Source organism: Symphalangus syndactylus, chromosome 3 (genome assembly GCF_028878055.3).
Source record: "Symphalangus syndactylus isolate Jambi chromosome 3, NHGRI_mSymSyn1-v2.1_pri, whole genome shotgun sequence".
Taxonomy (NCBI): domain Eukaryota; kingdom Metazoa; phylum Chordata; class Mammalia; order Primates; family Hylobatidae; genus Symphalangus; species Symphalangus syndactylus.
In genome coordinates this window covers 108,234,190-108,252,276 of record NC_072425.2, presented here as the reverse complement: position 1 = coordinate 108,252,276, position 18,087 = coordinate 108,234,190, and the positions used below count along the sequence as shown (strand labels likewise).

Below are 18,087 nucleotides of genomic sequence, written 5' to 3'. Positions count from 1 at the left end.
GCTAATCAGCTTAAGGAGATTTTGGGCTGAGAGGATGGGGTTTTCTAGATATACAATCATGTCATCTGCAAACAGGGACAATTTGACTTCCTCTTTTCCTAATTGAATACCCTTTATTTCCTTCTCCTGCCTGATTGCCCTGGCCAGAACTTCCCACACTATGTTGAATAGGAGTGGTGAGAGAGGGCATCCCTGTCTTGTGCCAGTTTTCAAAGGGAATGCTTCCAGTTTTTGCCCATTCAGTATGATATTGGCTATGGGTTTGTCATAGATAGCTCTTATTATTTTGAGATACGTCCCATCAATACCTAATTTATTGAGAGTTTTTGGCATGAAGGGTTGTTGAATTTTGTCAAAGGCCTTTTCTGCATCTATTGAAATAATCATGTGGTTTTTGTCTTTGGTTCTGTTTATATGCTGGATTACATTTCTTGATTTGCGTATGTTGAACCAGCCTTGCATCCCAGGGATGAAGCCCACTTGATCATCGTGCATAAGCTTTTTGATGTGCTGCTGGATTCGGTTTGCCAGTATTTTATTGAGGATTTTTGCATCAATGTTCATCAAGGATATTGGTCTGAAATTCTCTTTTTTGGTTATGTCTCTGCCAGGCTTTGGTATCAGGACGATGCTGGCCTCATAAAATGTGTTAGGGAGGATTCCCTCTTTTTCTATCAATTGGAATAGTTTCAGAAGGAATGGTACCAGTTCCTCCTTGTAACTCTGGTAGAATTCGGCTGTGAATCCATCAGGTCCTGGACTCTTTTTGGTTGGTAAGCTATTGATTATTGCCACAATTTCAGAGCCTGTTATTGGTCTATTCAGAGATTCAACTTCTTCCTGGTTTAGTCTTGGGAGGGTGTATTTGTCGAGGAATTTATCCATTTCTTCTAGATTTTCTAGTTTATTTGCATAGAGGTGTTTGTAGTATTCTCTGATGGTAGTTTGTATTTCTGTGGGATCGGTGGTGATATCCCCTTTTTCATTTTTTATTGTATCTATTTGATTCTTCTCTCTTTTCTTCTTTATTAGTCTTGCTAGCGGTCTATCAATTTTGTTGATCTTTTCAAAAAACCAGCTCCAGGATTCATTAATTTTTTGAAGGGTTTTTTGTGTCTCTATTTCCTTCAGTTCTGCTCTGTTTTAGTTATTTCTAGCCTTCTGCTAGCTTTTGAATGTGTTTGCTCTTGCTTTTCTAGTTCTTTTAATTGTGATGTTAGGGTGTCAATTTTGGATCCTTCCTGCTTTCTCTTGTGGGCATTTAGTGCTATAAATTTCCCTCTACACACTGCTTTGAATGTGTCCCAGAGATTCTGGTATGTTGTGTCTTTGTTCTCATTGGTTTCAAAGAACATCTTTATTTCTGCCTTCATTTCGTTATGTACCCAGTAGTCATTCAGGAGCAGGTTGTTCAGTTTCCATGTAGTCGAGCGGTTTTGAGTGAGTTTCTTAATCCTGAGTTCTAGTTTGATTGCACTGTGGTTTTATTATTTTAACAAGACTTAAAATATATTTTTAAAAAATGGACTCCTAAACATTTGTGGAACCTCTAAATACCCTTTGTAGAATCTGAGAGTTCCACAGAATACAGTTTGATACCCTCTTGGGTACTGAATTTTTGGTATGGAGAAAAGAGGAGTGGGGATAGTGGGCCAGAGCCGGAATATAAACATTAGAATTCTCCAAGCCATTTACAATCTATTTGGTAAATTCAGACTTAAGCTGGTCACACTGCCTGTTTGAATGGCAGTTTCCTCGCTTTTCAAAATGAAATGGTTGATAAAGAGTTCCAAGAACACCAAATCCAAAGACAACGATATCCCCCTCCAAGCTGTATGATTAGGTTTAGAAAAAAAATTAAAGATTTTGCATCATAAATGGGAAGACAAGACTGCTCCCTTCCTGAGCTTGCTGGTCACAGTGCTTCACGACTGTCAGAGCCCTCACCAGGGCTGCTGGTGATGTTCCTGGCTCTGCTCTAAGACATGTCAGACCTGGTGCACAGTGAGGTAGGACTGAAATTGCTGGCTGAGTGGCTGGTCTCTATTTCCCTTATCTTCACAAAAATAAGTTGCACCATGCACTACATTTCACATGAGAAGGACTTAGAAATGTTGACTTCAGAGTGACTCTAAATATAATTTCAGCTAGTCACAACAGTCATTGTACCGAATATGTGTATATTATTGAAACACTTTTGCCACAGACATTATATAACTTCACGTGTCATGATTTTTACCTATCAGCTATGTACAACGGAAAGAACCTCCCCTGTAACCTGTTCTCACTGGTTTTCCAATGAGAACAAATGTAATAGTTCAATAGAGGTCACAGAAGTTAATTTTTCATGGTTTCAGAGAAACTTTTCTGATAAAAATAACCCATGCCAGGTGTTAAGCATAATAGGCCCCACTTCTCTTCACATTTCCAACTCCTTCTTTGAACCACAAGGGGCCTCATACACATGCTTACGGATACTCCAGTCTGCAAGTCCAAGCTCTGCGCATATGCTGCAAGCAGCTGCCTCTAGGCTTAGGAGTGAACACACAAGTGGCAACATCCCTTGTGGGGATTGGCTCATGCCATTCCCATTTAGTCAGGGAATTGCAATGTCCTGTGTGTGGTATGGGGTGGGGGTGGAGGTCTCAAGGGACATGCTTCCTTGGCACCCTGGGTTGTGTGCTCCATGAAGGGAGACAAGGCTGGAGTAGGGCCAGTGTAGGCTTCTCTAAAGCATGAGATCCAGGCCAGGGGCCCCTCTTGCCTAGGACCAAGGCAAACACTGTTACCATCCACATCTTAATTCTACAGCCTTTAAAGAAATAGGTATAATACTCTGTATGGCTACATGTGCATACAAGACACTATATTGAGCAGCAAGAACCCAATACCCCATAAAGACACCTGAATGTCATGTTGGAGGCAGCCTGGCAAAGTTAGGCAAAGGACATTTAACTCTTTGATTAGTCCTCAATTTATCAAATGAGGACAAGATAAGTCATTCGGCCCAATGTTACATACCACCTACAGCTACAACTATGGTCCAGGCTACTGTACTAAATTAATTTCTACCAAAGGCCAACATACGAAGTATACTCTACTTATGAAACTTGTGTTTCTTAACAAGAAACTTGTTTTCACTAGAAAAATAAAATAATAAAGATCACAATATAAAGGGTTATATCCTAAGATGCCTGGAAAGCTTACCTGTCTAGAACAACTAATTTCTCAATTAATCCAAAAGATGCCTTGTCTTGAATACTGGCATAGAGCATACTGGCTCAGAAATTAAGGAGAAATAGTACTTCAGGATCTGTCAGGTGATCATGGACTTAAAATGAAAATAAATACTGTTAACTGCTCCCTCAAAGTTCTATATGTAAGAACATTTTGAAGTTTTCAGAAAGAAGCTAATAATATAAGCTTTTATAATTGTTCAAATAGAAATATCATTTATTATGTAAATATATATATATATTAACATAGATAGTAAAAGTTGTCTAGTAATTCACCCATTCTTTCATTTAGAGGATGTTAATTATTTTAGAAGAATACGACTCTTCTTCTAAAACTTGCTTTAATAACAAAACACAAGGGGCTAAAGGAAGTCTTCCAATAAGTAGAATTACAATAATGCTACATTCCTCTATCTCTACAGCTTTCTGTTCAGGACAGGAAGTTCAATTCATACACGTAATTTGTTCATGAGGCAGTAGAAAGGATTATAATAAAAACAATACACAGACTGTGAACTTGGGTTTGTGTCAACTTTTCACTCCTAACTTGAGACTGAGCTACAGCATGTATTAATAGCTTTCATGATTTTGAACACAGATATGTGCTCCCAATAAATCAATCAGGACTAAGGTGCAAAATGGACTTAGCCATTTTAAGGTATATGGAGTAAGTCCTTCAGCTTAATATTACCAGGTAGCTATGAGGAATATTGACACACATCAAATGAGACCATTAAATGTATAACATAGCTCCTTCTCTATTCTTGTTATGACTCAACTGCTTATATCTGCAAGTCAGCATTTGTCAATTTATTCACTGAAAAATATTTCCTGAGTGCCTATCAAAATAAACAAGGTGCTGTGTGTTAGGGCTGAATAAGATGAGCATCTGCCTTCGAGGAACTTATGGCCCGATAAATAAAATTCCCAAATAACTAAAACCAAGACAGAAAACAGTATTATAGGCCGGGCACGGTGGCTCATGCCTGTAATCCCAGCACTTTGGGAGACTGAGGCGGACGGATTACTTGAGGTCAGGAGTTCGAAACCAGCCTGGCCAACATGGCAAAACCCTGTCTCTACTAAAAATACAAAAATTAGCCTGGGGTGGCCTGTAATCCCAGCTACTTGGGAGGCTGAGACACGAGAATTGCTTGAACCCGGCGGGCAGAGGTTGCAGTGAGCCGAGATAGGGCCACTGCACTCCAGCCTGGGCAACAGAGTGAAACTCTGTCTCAAAAACAAAAACAAACAAAAAAACTCAAAATATTACTCTGGAAACAGAGAAGAAAAAGAAATTAATTTCTGAAAAGGATACTAGAAAGGGTACCCCTGGAGTCAGGCTTTGAAAGATAAGTAAAATACTAGCATTTCTCATAGTTTTAAGATGTCAGTTTCGAATCAGTTAACTTGTAATTCCTTTAACATTCCACAAATTAAGTTGATTCTCAGTTCCTGTATGACATAACCCACTAAAAAATGTGTATTTCCAGGAAGAAGAGTGTAGTCTTTCTCTTCAAGAGACGCTAAAAATACATACCAGTTCAGTCTAAAAAACTATGATTCCAGGTTTTTATATGTCACCATGTGTATATAAATCGACATATTACTATATTAAATGAGTATTTCCTTTAAATAGAAAAATACAAAAGAGTGGGGAAATTTTAAAATGCAGTACCTTGTAGGAACATACCTTTTATTATTGCCATTAAATTCCAACTGTCACTCTTTCAAATAAAGTCTGAATTTGTTTTAGTGTCTTTCTCAGCTGCTAATATGTTTTACTTATGTCACTATAGGAAATATAAAGCATGCAGTATAAACTAGATACTGAAAAATTGTATATTTATGACTGCCTTTCTCCTTTTCCTCTAGTAAATAATTTGTCTACATTTTCCTGTTTGAACATACCAACTTTCAGCAAGAATGGAATGTTAATTGATGTTACTCACAAGCTCAAATTTAATAAGCAAAAAAAAAAAAAAAAAAAAAAAAATCAAACACAAACCAACTGGGTTTCCTGTTTTTATTTATGGTTATTAGTGCCTGAGGGGATTAAAATAAAAGCGTCCATCTCAGTTACAGCTTGTCCTTCCTTCAATTAATGTACCCAAGGAGACAAGTTCCTTCCATCTACTCCCCTGATGACTCTCTGGATCACAAAGCCTATTCAAGCTTCTCCCCAGGGCCCCAAAACAACATGCGCAACAACTTCCTAGGGAAACTTGAAGCCTACCTCACCCTTCCCACTGGGGAAATACACAGACTCAGCCCTTTCTGGTGTGATTACGTAAGAATACAAGGGCTTGCTTAACCCTGCTCAAAGCTGAGACCTATCTTTGAAACATCAACTTAGAGAAGAGCATTCTCCTCTAAAGCAATGGTGTATGCTGGGCAAAGAGGAAATGAGTAGGATTTATCTTCTAACAATGGCAACATTTTCCAAGGAATCCTCTGCACCAAAAGTTCTGATGCCCTAGGAAAAGTCTACAATGTTTGGAAAGTAACTGGTCTTATGTGTCTAGGTGGTAGCACCCCTATTTTGATTGGGAGCAGGGGGTGGGGAACACTTTTATAAATTGGATTTTTTCCTAAGGCAAGTTATCTGTCTCAGAGAATTTCCAACTCCTCTCTTGAATATCTACTTATCAGCTGCAGTATTACTGAAATTTAGGGAAACAATTTTTTGCTGTGCAGAATGACCAAAGATGCTGTCAATCATTCCTTAACAACAGGGCCATGCTGTCCCTGATGTGAGAACCACTTTGAGGCTAAAGATGGACAATATGGATGCTTTTTCTTTTTTATTTCGTTGAACATACAAAGATATTTTCTTTTTTTAAAATTCTTTTTCTTAAGACCTAATTTGCTATATATCATTTATTTAATTTACTGTATGTAAGGTATGAATTTACTGTACGCAAAACAGGTCTTTCAAAGAGAAGCGTATTAATACCTATTTCCAGGCTGCTCTGTTTGTATTCGGGGTGCAGAATTTCACAAAAATCCATCTGAGAAATAATGAACTATACGGAGAAGTAGAAGCTAACCAATGTCAATAGCTATTATGGTTTTGCATCTGAATGGCAAAAAGAAACAGGGTATCATAACTGTCATTTTTTGCCAAAACAGGGCTGTTGGGTTCGCTCTTTCTATTCAGGGTTATATGAGCCTTCACCTGGCATGGCGGTGCTCTACGTTCATGCATCATCCAAGTTCACTGTGAATTTGATTTCTTCTTTACTGCTAGCACCATAGCTTCAGATGAGTGCGTTAACACACCTGTGTAGGCACTCTGTTTCTCAAACCAGGATGCTGCAGACAGGTCAACGTTGCTCGTGCTCCTTCTTCCCTGACCTTGAGCTGTGTGTTCGCTAGGCATTGTGCATACAGCTCTGAAAACAGTGGTTATGGCAGAAAGCATTTGGAAACTTGTAACTGATTCCTGTCCAGTGGCTAAGATGCAACAGGCTATTTCTGCAATGGATCCTGTCCACAATAAGCCCAGGCTGGATGTGACTGTAGCTGTAAGCAGAATGCTTTCTGCCTACCCACTGCCATATAAACAAGGGCAAAGACATTCTATCCACCAACTAGCCATGGGCAGTAGTAACATTAGGGACATGGAAGGGGGACAGATTGTCATTCAAAAGAGGAAAAATAAGTTTAACAAAAGGACAGCACTCTCTCACTCACCACTGAGGTTAGAGCCATCTGGAAACTATAGATGCGGGCAAGGCCGAAGTCAGCGAGTTTTATTTGTCCGCTGCTGGTCACCAGAATGTTCTGTGGTTTTAGATCGCGATGCACTACTCGGTGTGAATGAAGAAAGTCCAGACCTCGGAGAAGCTGAAACATCATATCCTAATAAAATTAAAAAAAGAAAATCAATAAACACTGAAAACGGAAGTTGAGCATTTGCTATGCTGGACGCCGAATCCTTAGCATTTTGTGGCTGCTTGGCATGCAGCAGGCATTTGATAGGTATTGGCTGAGTGAGTGAATTGTCTCCCTTCCTGCCTTTCCACTCCCACACTTTCAAGAACACTGCAAAAAATTTCACTCTCAACCTGTACTTTATTAATGAAAGGACAATTTTAAAATAGTTTTTGATGGAACAGGAAATGTTCTGGAAGGATATCTGCCAAACTGGTTTCAGTGGCTCATGCTGGGGAGAGGAAGGAGGGGGTCGTGAGGGGACACTTTTTGCTTCTCTATTGTTTAATGTGTCATTTCAACAATTAAAATCCAGTGAATAATAATATTGTTATTAATGGTGATTATTATTTTATAGCACCTAGTACTAAACACTCACTATATATCAAGCACTATTCTAAGCATTGTCCACTTAGTAAATAATTTAATCCACACCACAACATTTAGGTAAATAATATCATTACACCATTTTACAGGTCAAGAAACTGATACACAGATGTAGGCTACGAATTGGCCCAAAGTCATACTAGCAAGAGAGTGCTGATTAACTTCGTTTTTTTTTTAGACAGGATCTTGCTCTGTTGCCCAGGCTGGAGTGCAGTGCTGTGATCACGGCTCCCTGCAGCTTTGACTTCCTTGGCTCAAGAGATCCTCCTGCCTCAGCCTCCCAAGCAGCTGGGACAACAGGTGCACGCCACCATGCTAGGCTAATGTTTTTAGTTTTTGTAGAGACGTGGTCTCACTATGTTGCCCAGGCTGGTCTCAAACTCTTGGCCTCAAGCTATTCTCCTGCCTCAGCCTCCCAAAGTGCTGGGATTACAGGCGTGAGTCACCATGCCCAGTCTTAATCAACTCTTTTAGAATATTAACAGAGTCTTGATTTAAACTAGGGTCTGGAAAATCTCGATTCAAATCCCCAATGTATTCCTTTATCAAATCAATGAACAAATGAATATGTAAAATAAGGTAAGCCATTTAACCTCTCTAAGCCTTAGCTTCCCTGTCTGTAAAATGGGACAGTAACAAAGCCCACTTTATCATAGGATCATTATAAAGCACTTAGTACCATAGTTAATATTCAGTAAATGGCAGCCGTTATTACTGTTATTATTAACCAGTATGGAGGAGAGGATCATTCAGGATATAAACCAATATCAGATCTTTTTCTAATTTTAGGACCAATACAAATATATACAAGATTTAATACTCAGGAACAGTGTCTGAAAGTAGGAACTAAGACATTGGCCATGATGTCATAATCCTCTGAAATGTGTGGAAATTAAGAGTGATGTACTCCCCTGACCCAAATATTCTAAGAATGGTGTATACAAGGGAGGATGGAGCTGTTTTGTTAATACAAGGGTTAGAAAAATGACTGGGCACCATCATGGATTTCAGAGCTGGAAGGGGCTGTGAGGATACACTTATCATTGGCGGGACCACTGAATCCTCTCATCGAGAACAGTATATTTGGTTACTGGTTTATGGTTTTGGTTCTTCCTTTAGAGTTCGGAGTTCTGTTTTTATATTTTAGCTTGTTCAAAACCAGAGCCTTAGTTTTTCCTTTTATAAAGTGGAGAAAGTAGCGATTACTTTTCCTACTATTAGGGGGGCTAAATGAAGTAATGTATGCCAAGTGCTTGTGCAGTTTCTGGCATATGGTAAGCATTTGACAAACAGTAATTATTAGGATGATTAGTGCCAAGATAAGTGTCCTGATTTCTGGGGGAGACTGATTCGCAAACAACTAAAAGAAAACATGACCACTGCTACAAGGTCAGTGTGAACAAAGCACTCAGAGGGGGCACGCAGTGATCTAGAATCATTTTTGAGATCCCCCTGAGTGAATATTCTGAACTGGCAGGGGTGACCTTCTAAGCTTCCCCAAACCCTGGAGAAGACTGCATTGGGGAGGAAAAGCCCTTCAAGACTTGAGAAACACTGCAGGTCCAATAAGTTGCAATGAATAAACAGGAGTGTGAAAATGTAGCACAAAATGTTCAAGGAACATTTTGGCAAATAAGTCTTTACTGGAAACACATGCACACAACTTGTAAGCACTGAATTTTAAAAAGCATGACTAACCTAAAGTAATGTCATGTTGGCTCATCATCTTTAGCCTCTATACAGTTAAGTGTCACTCATTTAAAACAGTATAAAGAATAAATCTGTTTGGTTCATGCTGCAGTGTTCAAACAACTTTAGCAGCCAATTAGCAGTATACAAATTTAAAAACAGGTACATTGCTTTTGTGTTATAACACATACTATGTTTTTCTTAATTATAAAATTGCTAAGATGTATAGATGCATGCTTAATGCAGAAACTAATAAAATGTTTTAAGAATCCAGAGAAGAAGAAAATCACTAAAAAATTCCACTACTTGGAGAACAGAGAAAACTTCACTGTTAATATCACTTTTTTTGTGTCTTTTTAGTCTTTTAAAAATTCCATATTTTATTATATTTGGATGTATATTTAAGTAAAAGTGGTTATTATTCTGTAAACATTATTTTGTAGCTCTTTTAAAAACATGTAACAATTCATTATCAACATTTTGCCACTAATAAAATTCTGCAATATGACTTTTTTTATACAATGAGATTTTTAATGGCTGCATGGTTTCTCACCCTGGGATATGCCATAATTATTATTATTCAGTTTTAGTTGTGTTACTTTGGTACTTATCCTACAGGTCTAGTTCTCCTTTGTTTAAAGGTAGTGTAGATTAAAAGGGCTTGTTAATATCATACCAAAGCATGGGTTAGGCAGTATGAATCCACATGACTGCACTAACGTTGATTCCACGTGTATGATGCCTAGAGATGTAAGTTGGTTCTACATAAGAATGACTATTCTTTAGATTTTATTAGGCTACTTACATTTTTTTTTGTTTAGCAAATGGCTTTTCTTTTAAATCTCCAATATCTAGATACAATTGGAATTCTGAACCAATGAACACTGAGTTAATGACTTAAAAAACAAAATCTTGCCAAACATCTCATGACCTTCAGTAATTCAACCACGAGTTAGGTTGTTGGGCATTATGAACGAGTTAGGTTGTTGGGCATGACTGGGGAACTCCTCTCAGTCTTTAGCCATCCTTTATTGCAATACCTAATTTCAAAGGTGAAATACATTCAGCTATGTCAGGAACTCTGGTCCCAAATAATCCTAAGATACAGTCCCAATTCCAGAGGATGACATAAATAAACAAATTACAACATTAAATGAGGTAAGAAAAAACACCTTTCCTACAGAATCACAAGTGTTTTGATCAAAGACATTTCAAAGGACTCTCTACGTAAGCCTATGATCTGTTCTATCTCAATTTACAGTATCGTGAAACATACTTTTAAATTAGCTCCTCAAGATTTTAATCTAAATTATTCTGTCCCATATATGACTCAAATATTTCACAGTAACCCTAGTGATGCAATGCAATGAAACTACAGATACCACCAATTAAGGCTCTTCCAGTTAAACGCAGGTTTAAAAGTTTCCCTTTTTATGTTATACGGCACAGTCTGGTATAAAAAGTTTGAGCATTTAGTCATACTTATGATAAACAGTCACGTGGGACCCTCACTCTGTCTTTTTAAAACATGTGACTTGCAAGCATGTTTCAACAGGACACCATTGTGGAATGAAGTCTGGCTCCGAGAGATCTTAGGAGGGGCTTTATCTTGGCAATGCCCCTAAAAAGACTCTGGACCTTTCTGAATACAAGAAATCCTTGAAGTCTTGTAATTGTTTCTCTTAGGCGTTCCAGAGCTCTAATCCTCTTATTTAAAATCAAGACAAACAAGCAAACTAAAAAACTACTTCAGGCTTTTCTAATGGGAAAAGGTTGATCACGGGGCCTTCTTTTCTTTTTCTTTTCTTTTTAGAGACAGGGTCTCGCTCTGCCACCCAGGCCAGAGTGCAGTGGTGCCATCATAGCTCACTGCAACCTCTAATTCCTAGGTTCAAACAATACTCCTGAGTAGCTGGGACTACAGGTGTGTGTTGCCATGCCTGGCTACTTTTAAACTTTTTGTAGAGACAGGGTCTTGCTATGTTGCCCAGGCTGGTCTTGAATTCCTGGCCTTGAGCCAGCAATCCTTCCGCCTTGGCCTCCCAAAGTGCTGCGATTACAGGTGTGAGCCACTGCACCTGGCCTGGGCCTTATTTTCTCATTACAAGAAAGTATGATTAGTTCCAAAAGACACTAAAAACACCCAAGTCATATCATACAATAAGTCACAGAATGACAACTTTAAATAGACAATTCTGGATATGGGGATATATCTAGTGATATAGTCACATCTTCAAAGTTTTAGCACCAAAAATGTACAATCATCAGTTTATTTAAAAATTAAAAACAGGACATATCCAACTTGTAGGCAAAGGTAATCTATTTTTCTCCTTATACTCTGTAAACCTCAGTCTTTTCAAATTTGTTATTCAAGTTTTCACAGAAATCTCTCCATAGTGGTTTGTCTGTTTCCTACCAAGGGTGTTAGAGGAGGTCACAGCCTAAAATGTATCACATATAACAAAGGTTTTTTGACACTAAACCAATGAGAACATGTTGAATTAAGGTGAGGGTTACGATTATAGCAACAGAGGGAAAGGTCACCTGAGCCTGCATATAACTTCTCTCGCATGTCTCCCCATGTACTCCTCCCCTCAGTCCCTGACAGCCACCATTCTGTTTTCTGTTTCAATGAATCTGACAACTCTACATACCTCATACATGTGGAATCACACTGGATTTGTCTTTTTGTGAGTGGCTCGCTTCGGTTAACATAGTTCCTTTAAGGTTCATTCATGTTGTGGTGTGTATCATAATTTCCTTCCCCTTTAGGGCTAAATAATATTCCACTGTATGTATATATGACATTTTGTTTATCTGGTGATCCATATAGATCGGCACCTCAGTAGTTTCCACTTTTTGGCTGCTGTGAATATTGCCGCTATGAAGACAGGTGTAGAATGATCTCTTTGTGACTCTGCTTTCAATTTTTTTGGGTATATACTCAGAAGTGGAATTGCTGGATCTATTCCCAGAATGTTTTAAAACCATAGTTCTCCCATAAAATGTGGTATAATATTGCTACCTAAGCAATGAAATAGTGACTAACAGCATCGTGTTAAGGTCCCAGAGGGTTAGCCAAGTGGCTTCATTCACTCCTTAGAGATTCCACGCACTTTTGTCTGCATTCCGGGAGAATCTACACCGCAGGTCCCCACATCAAGCTTGCTGTATGTATACAACTTCTACTCTATTTCAAAACTTGACAGGGTTCCTGTGTGCTTTCATTGATCAATTCGCAATGAGCAATGAACAATGAGCTTCAAAGGCTGTTTATAAACAGGTCTCCCCTACTTCTCACTGTGGTCCTCAGGAGGACCCAAAGAATGCTTCATCCAAAATCACAAAGAGCAAGACAAACAAATTCTGAGAAAGCAAGAGGAGGGTTCAGGAGGATTCCTTAAAACTTCCAGATCACCTGGAAAGTTGTAATGGGCGAATTCAAAGCAAGCCATTAACTGGCAAGCTAAAAGAGTCACACATGAGCTTTGTTGCACAGCAAGGCATAGTCCAGCAGTGCCATAGTGCCCATCTCTTTGCCATTGTGCATGATGAGTTAGGCACACATCACCTCGAGGCCCCTCAGGAGAAACAAAGGCATGGGCCCTAAATGGAAACACTGGCTTCTAATTTTTACTGCTTCTAAGCAACCGGATAAAAGTGTAATAAAGTGGCATTGCATGTAAATTTTAAGTCAAATATGTATTCTGAAATGAGAACAGAACCCACTTTTTATTCATTCCTGGAAGTGATGATAATGCTGAGAAGGTAAAGAATCAGTCTTAACTAACTAGAAATAAAAAAAAAAAAGATAGTAAGTCATTTCCACCAAGCCTGAAAATGTTGGTGTTTGAGGAACAATGTAATGACTTAAATGAACAATATGAAAGAATAAATCATTACCTCATCATAATGGCTATTTTTAACCCACTGTGGAAAATCATCAGGAACTGAAACTGCAAATATGCAATGCTAAACATAATTTCTTCAGAGCAGGAGATAAAAATCAGCACTGGGTAAAGAAGAAAACATGAAGCCCAAGTTCCTAGGTTGTTGGGTAATGACCCAAGTGGCTATCATTCTATACACATTGTTTTGTGAGGCTTTTAAAAACATTTTACAATGTGCTGTGAATGTTTCCCCATTTCAACACATACTTTTCTATAATGAAATTTTAGGCCAGGTGTGGTGGCCCACACCTGTAACCCTAGCACTTTGGGTGGCTGAGGTGGGAGGATCACTTGAGCCCAGGAGTTTGAGACCAGCCTGGGCAACATAGGGAGACCCTGTCTCTACAAAAAACAAAAAATTAGGCATGGTGGCTCATGCCTGTGGCCCCAGCTACTCGGGAGGCCTAGGTGGGAAGATCACTTGAGCCTGGGAGGCTGAGGCTGCAGTGAGCCGTGATTACACCACTGCACCCCAGCCTGGGCAACAGCTCTCAAAAACAGAAGAAGAAATTTTAATAAGCTTTCTAATGGCTGCAATTGGACAAAATACTTTATCTTTCCACATTCTTCCTCTCAATTCCCTCTTTTGAGAATTTTCCCCTCACTCTGTACTTCCTTCCTCTTCAAATGAGGTAATGCTTAGAGAAGCTGGTTTTCCACAAGAGTAGAACAGATAATTATTTGTGTGATATAGAAGACACTGTTGGTTGTCAGCCATGAAGACCTGGTCCAGGCCAATGAAGGCAATCACATTTCCTTTTGCTAGGAATTGATCCAGGGATGAACATGACACCCAGTCCTGTATGGGCAAATTGGCTAGAGAGTTTCAGGAAGCATTTTCCTTCTTGATAAGTGGTGCACAGTAGAATGCTCTCTGCTGTACTTCCTCATCTCCCATTCCTCACCCACGTCTTACACTTAATGCTACCACTTTGGAGGGTCAACTTGCAGCTGTAGCAACCATCTTGAAACATCATCTGTACACATAAAAGGCCAGAGTGTAAACAGGGAAAGAGTCTGGGTCTTTGATGACATCAGTGAATAGCTGCACCAACTTTAGGGCTGCCTGCCTCCAGCCTTGTAGTTATGTATATAATAATGCCTTTATCTGGATCCACTTCTCATTGAGTGTTCTGTAATTTGCAGCTGAAAATTATTCTAACAAATCCAACTTAATTAAAATTATCTTAACTTAAATATGTTATGAACATTATCTTTCATTTATAGCCACCATGATTCACCCCAGGGTGAGGTACAGACCCAATGGGGCCTGTACCAACATTCTTTTCTTGTTGGCAATTATCCCTTTCAGGTGGTTATCCTTTTCTCTTCGAGGTGTGTACCTCCTTCCATTAATGTTTATAGTATCGCCTTCGCCATCACTATCATTTACTGTCAACTCTCTATATTCCTCAGGGGCTATGGCTCATCCTATCTACCCCACACTCAACATCTTCCTGCAGGACTCCAACATCCCTAGGATGCCCAGCTAATATTAGCTTCAGAACTTTGACTTCTTTAACCTCATCCCACTTTTGCCATCTACATAATACTCATGCAGATGGCTAGTCTCTGTTTTATAAAGAATGCGAGTGCATACAATTTTGTAACTGTCTTTTTCACATCACACTGTATACTGAACTCATTTGCATGTAGATCTATTGGCAGTGTAGATCTACAGCTTAATTTTTAATGGTTCTATATTATTCTATTTCTATTTATATTCTGTGATTAACAAAAGGGTTTAAGCAGTCATTAAATTACCCACCAATTTTAAATGCCACTATTTCTCATGTTCTAAATTACTTGAAGTTATTTTCTGGACTTTCCCTCTTTTGTCTCTGGCTCTGTTTAGAGTACCTCTCTCCTTTATTTATTAAATATTTAGAGTAAATTTTAATATCTGCAGGGAAAGTTTTCTCTTTCCACTCTTTATAAAACATCCCTGAATATTTTTTGAAAATAAAAATAAGTATTTATTTATTTTTAGAGGCTGGTCTGTGTTACCCAGGTTGGCCTCAAATTCCTGGCCTCAAGTTATTTTCCCACCTCAGCCTGCCAAATAGCTGGGACTACAGGTGTGCACCATCGTGTCTGGCATTCTTGGATATTCTTATATGTTATGATTATGAACTGACTTCAGAACGTTTTATTGAGTGCCCACACCTTCCAAAAATCCTTTTAGTATTTTCAATGATTTTTAAAAATTGATAAATTGATTTGGGGATAACAGATACCTTTACAATATTGTCTTTCCTTTTCTTCATTTACTCAAGTCTTGTTCTGGGCTCCTCAGTAAAGTCGTGTCTTTTTAAATACAATTCCTACACCTCTGAGGCTCCCACTATAGCGGGTCTGGTCTGCCTTCTCCTTCCTCACATGTACCATTACCTAGCCTTTCCCCACTGATCTCAGTCCTCAAATCCATCTTGTACTCTGTCTAGACTGAACCCTTAAAAGTGTAAACCTGATCCTATCAGATAATTCTCCTGCTTCAGCCCCCTCAGCCAAAGCCCACCTAGCTCTCTGGCCCTGCCTCCTGGTACTCTGTGGATTTCTGCCATCTTTACTCATTTACTGCCCCATGGCCCCATCTCCTGGGAGGGTCCTGCTTAAATCGCTCTTCCTCTAGATTTATTGGCCTCCCACCACATTGTACTAATGGGTGTCAATAAATACTCAATGAGTTTTCATAAAGAAGTGAGGGCCCAAACAAAACTAAAAATGACCATGAAATCTATAAAGGCCATTAGCTTAAAAAGAACTCACTGACTCCTCTTAGGAGGAATGCGATAAAACTCCAGGGGAATCAGAAAGAGCAGGTTTGGATTATGGGATAGGGACAAAAGAGGCATGGCATATAAATCAGTATTCGTACCTATTAGCCATTAAAACGTGTTCATATGTGTTGAGACTTTGGGCTCATTATTTTAGAAATATAAAACTCCCATGCCTATAATGAACACTGACGCATTGAACAAAAACAATGAAGGATGTTTCCTGTCTTACCATCTCTTTCAGAAGCAACTTGCCCAGGGGTCAAGAGACATGGATTTCAGCACATTGTTCCACAGCTCGGGGTAGGACTAGCTTAAGTACCTTATCCTCTCCCATCTCTAAGAGAAGTATTCCATGGATCAAATCACTTTGCCTGAGTCTTCACTTGGATGCAGAAGTGGACTATTGGCCAAATCCACTAATACTACTTTAATTTCATATGATCATATCAGAGTTTCTCAAAGTACAGTCTCTTTCTCCAGTGTTACTAAGTTCCATTCAACTCAGCCACTAGTTAGTTGATTAAGCAAGTTCCACCTTCCTTCTTATTTTTTTTTTGTAATAGTACAGATTTTTTATTTCATTTTTTACTTTTGTCAACTTTTATTTTAGAATCAGGGGGTATATGTGCAGGTTTGTTACAAAGGTATATTACATACCTTTGTATGTCCAAGGGTGTAAATGATTCCATCACCCAGGTGGTGAGCATGGTATTCAATAGGTAGTTTTTCAGCTCTTCCCCGCTACTCTAGTAGTCCCCAGTGTCTATGAAGTCCCAAATTTTTGGAGCCTCAGTTTTTCATTTATAAAAACCAGAATAAATCCTGCCCTGCCTCTGTCATAGAACTGTGGAGAGAAGCTAGACATTTGATTATTTTATATTACATACTTGATTTGTTTTTTAAACTGCCAAGCGCTATTCAGTGAGATTGCAAATTCCTTGAGGAACAGGAATGCAATGCATCTTTATATTCTCCAAGAATCCAACAAGGTACGTTATACACAGAAATCTTTTGGTTGTACTTGATTGGATGAATCACCCAATAGTCTATAGATATGCATTAAGATGAATTATAGTGGCCTTTGCTCTTGGCTTTGTGTACAGGAGTTACAGAACATTCTCACTGATTAAACTGATTCCTGAGTCTTTCTTTAGCAAAAAGGGCATAATCCTGCATTGTGGCTTATTGGTTATTCACTAAGAATTTATTGACTGCTTGCCAAGTGGAGGCATAAAAGTATAAAAAAGGTTTCTTTTGGGTACGTATAAACCTAAGTGAGTCACTTACACATGAGATGTAAATTTCCATTTTTGAAGGCAGTATGATTTAAAAGAAAGAGCACTGGGTTTTGAGCTAAAAGCTTTGGATCCAAATTTGTACTTGCAAGTTAGATAATCTAAGACAAGTCACTTGCAACTTTTGTGGGCCTTGCTTTTCACATCTATTTTGGAGAAAATAACCCCACAAAAAGATTTAAACAAGATATCATATTATAGATTATGTAATATATATTTATATATAATTATGTGTATGATGGTTATATATATGACATAGGATATTATGCTTAAGCACTTTATTTATTGTAAAGTTCATACACATAATAAATTGCTACCACTTATTCAAAAGAACTATGAAGCCCCTACTATGTGTAAGGCATTGTGTCAGGTGATGTTACACAGAAGCACCTGAATAGAGTGTCCCAAGGAGCTCTTACTTTAGCAGGGAGAAAAGAGTATGTACCTACATACTTCATGTCAGTATGTGCCTAGGACCACAAATGGCATAAGAGCGCTAGGCACTGAGTAAGCACCAAGGAGGGAGCAGCATCTAAGCCAATCTGGGAGGAAGGCTGGTATTAGTTTTGGTGTGGGGAAGCATCTGTCATGGAGGACGCTAGTAGAGGAGTAGAGGAGGAAGTGCTTACGTGTTTGTACACCAGGTATAGCTCCAGCAGGCAGGGTCCTAAAGAGGGCACACTGCTAAATGGGACCACGCTGCAAAGGGATTTATTGCTGGTGGACACAGGAAGTCTATAGTGTTTGATCTTATATTCAGTGGGTAAGTAGTAAAAATGTGTAAAACAATGGCATGCTATTATTGACATTTTAG

The 18,087-nt window shown here is 38.8% G+C and overlaps 1 protein-coding gene across 3 annotated transcripts in view; it reads right to left on the bottom strand.

Annotated features, from left to right (window-relative positions):
* CDK6 (cyclin dependent kinase 6) overlaps positions 1-18,087 on the bottom strand; it is a 235,912-nt gene that overhangs the window by 120,388 nt on the left and 97,437 nt on the right. For 2 of the 3 annotated variants that reach the window (XM_055272710.2, XM_063636344.1), the window contains exon 3: positions 6,933-7,100. The exons of the other annotated variant lie outside the window; for it this stretch is intronic. In XM_055272710.2, coding sequence (XP_055128685.1) covers positions 6,933-7,100 — 168 coding nt within the window. The remainder of the gene's footprint in view (positions 1-6,932; positions 7,101-18,087) is intronic. 3 annotated transcript variants of the gene reach the window in all.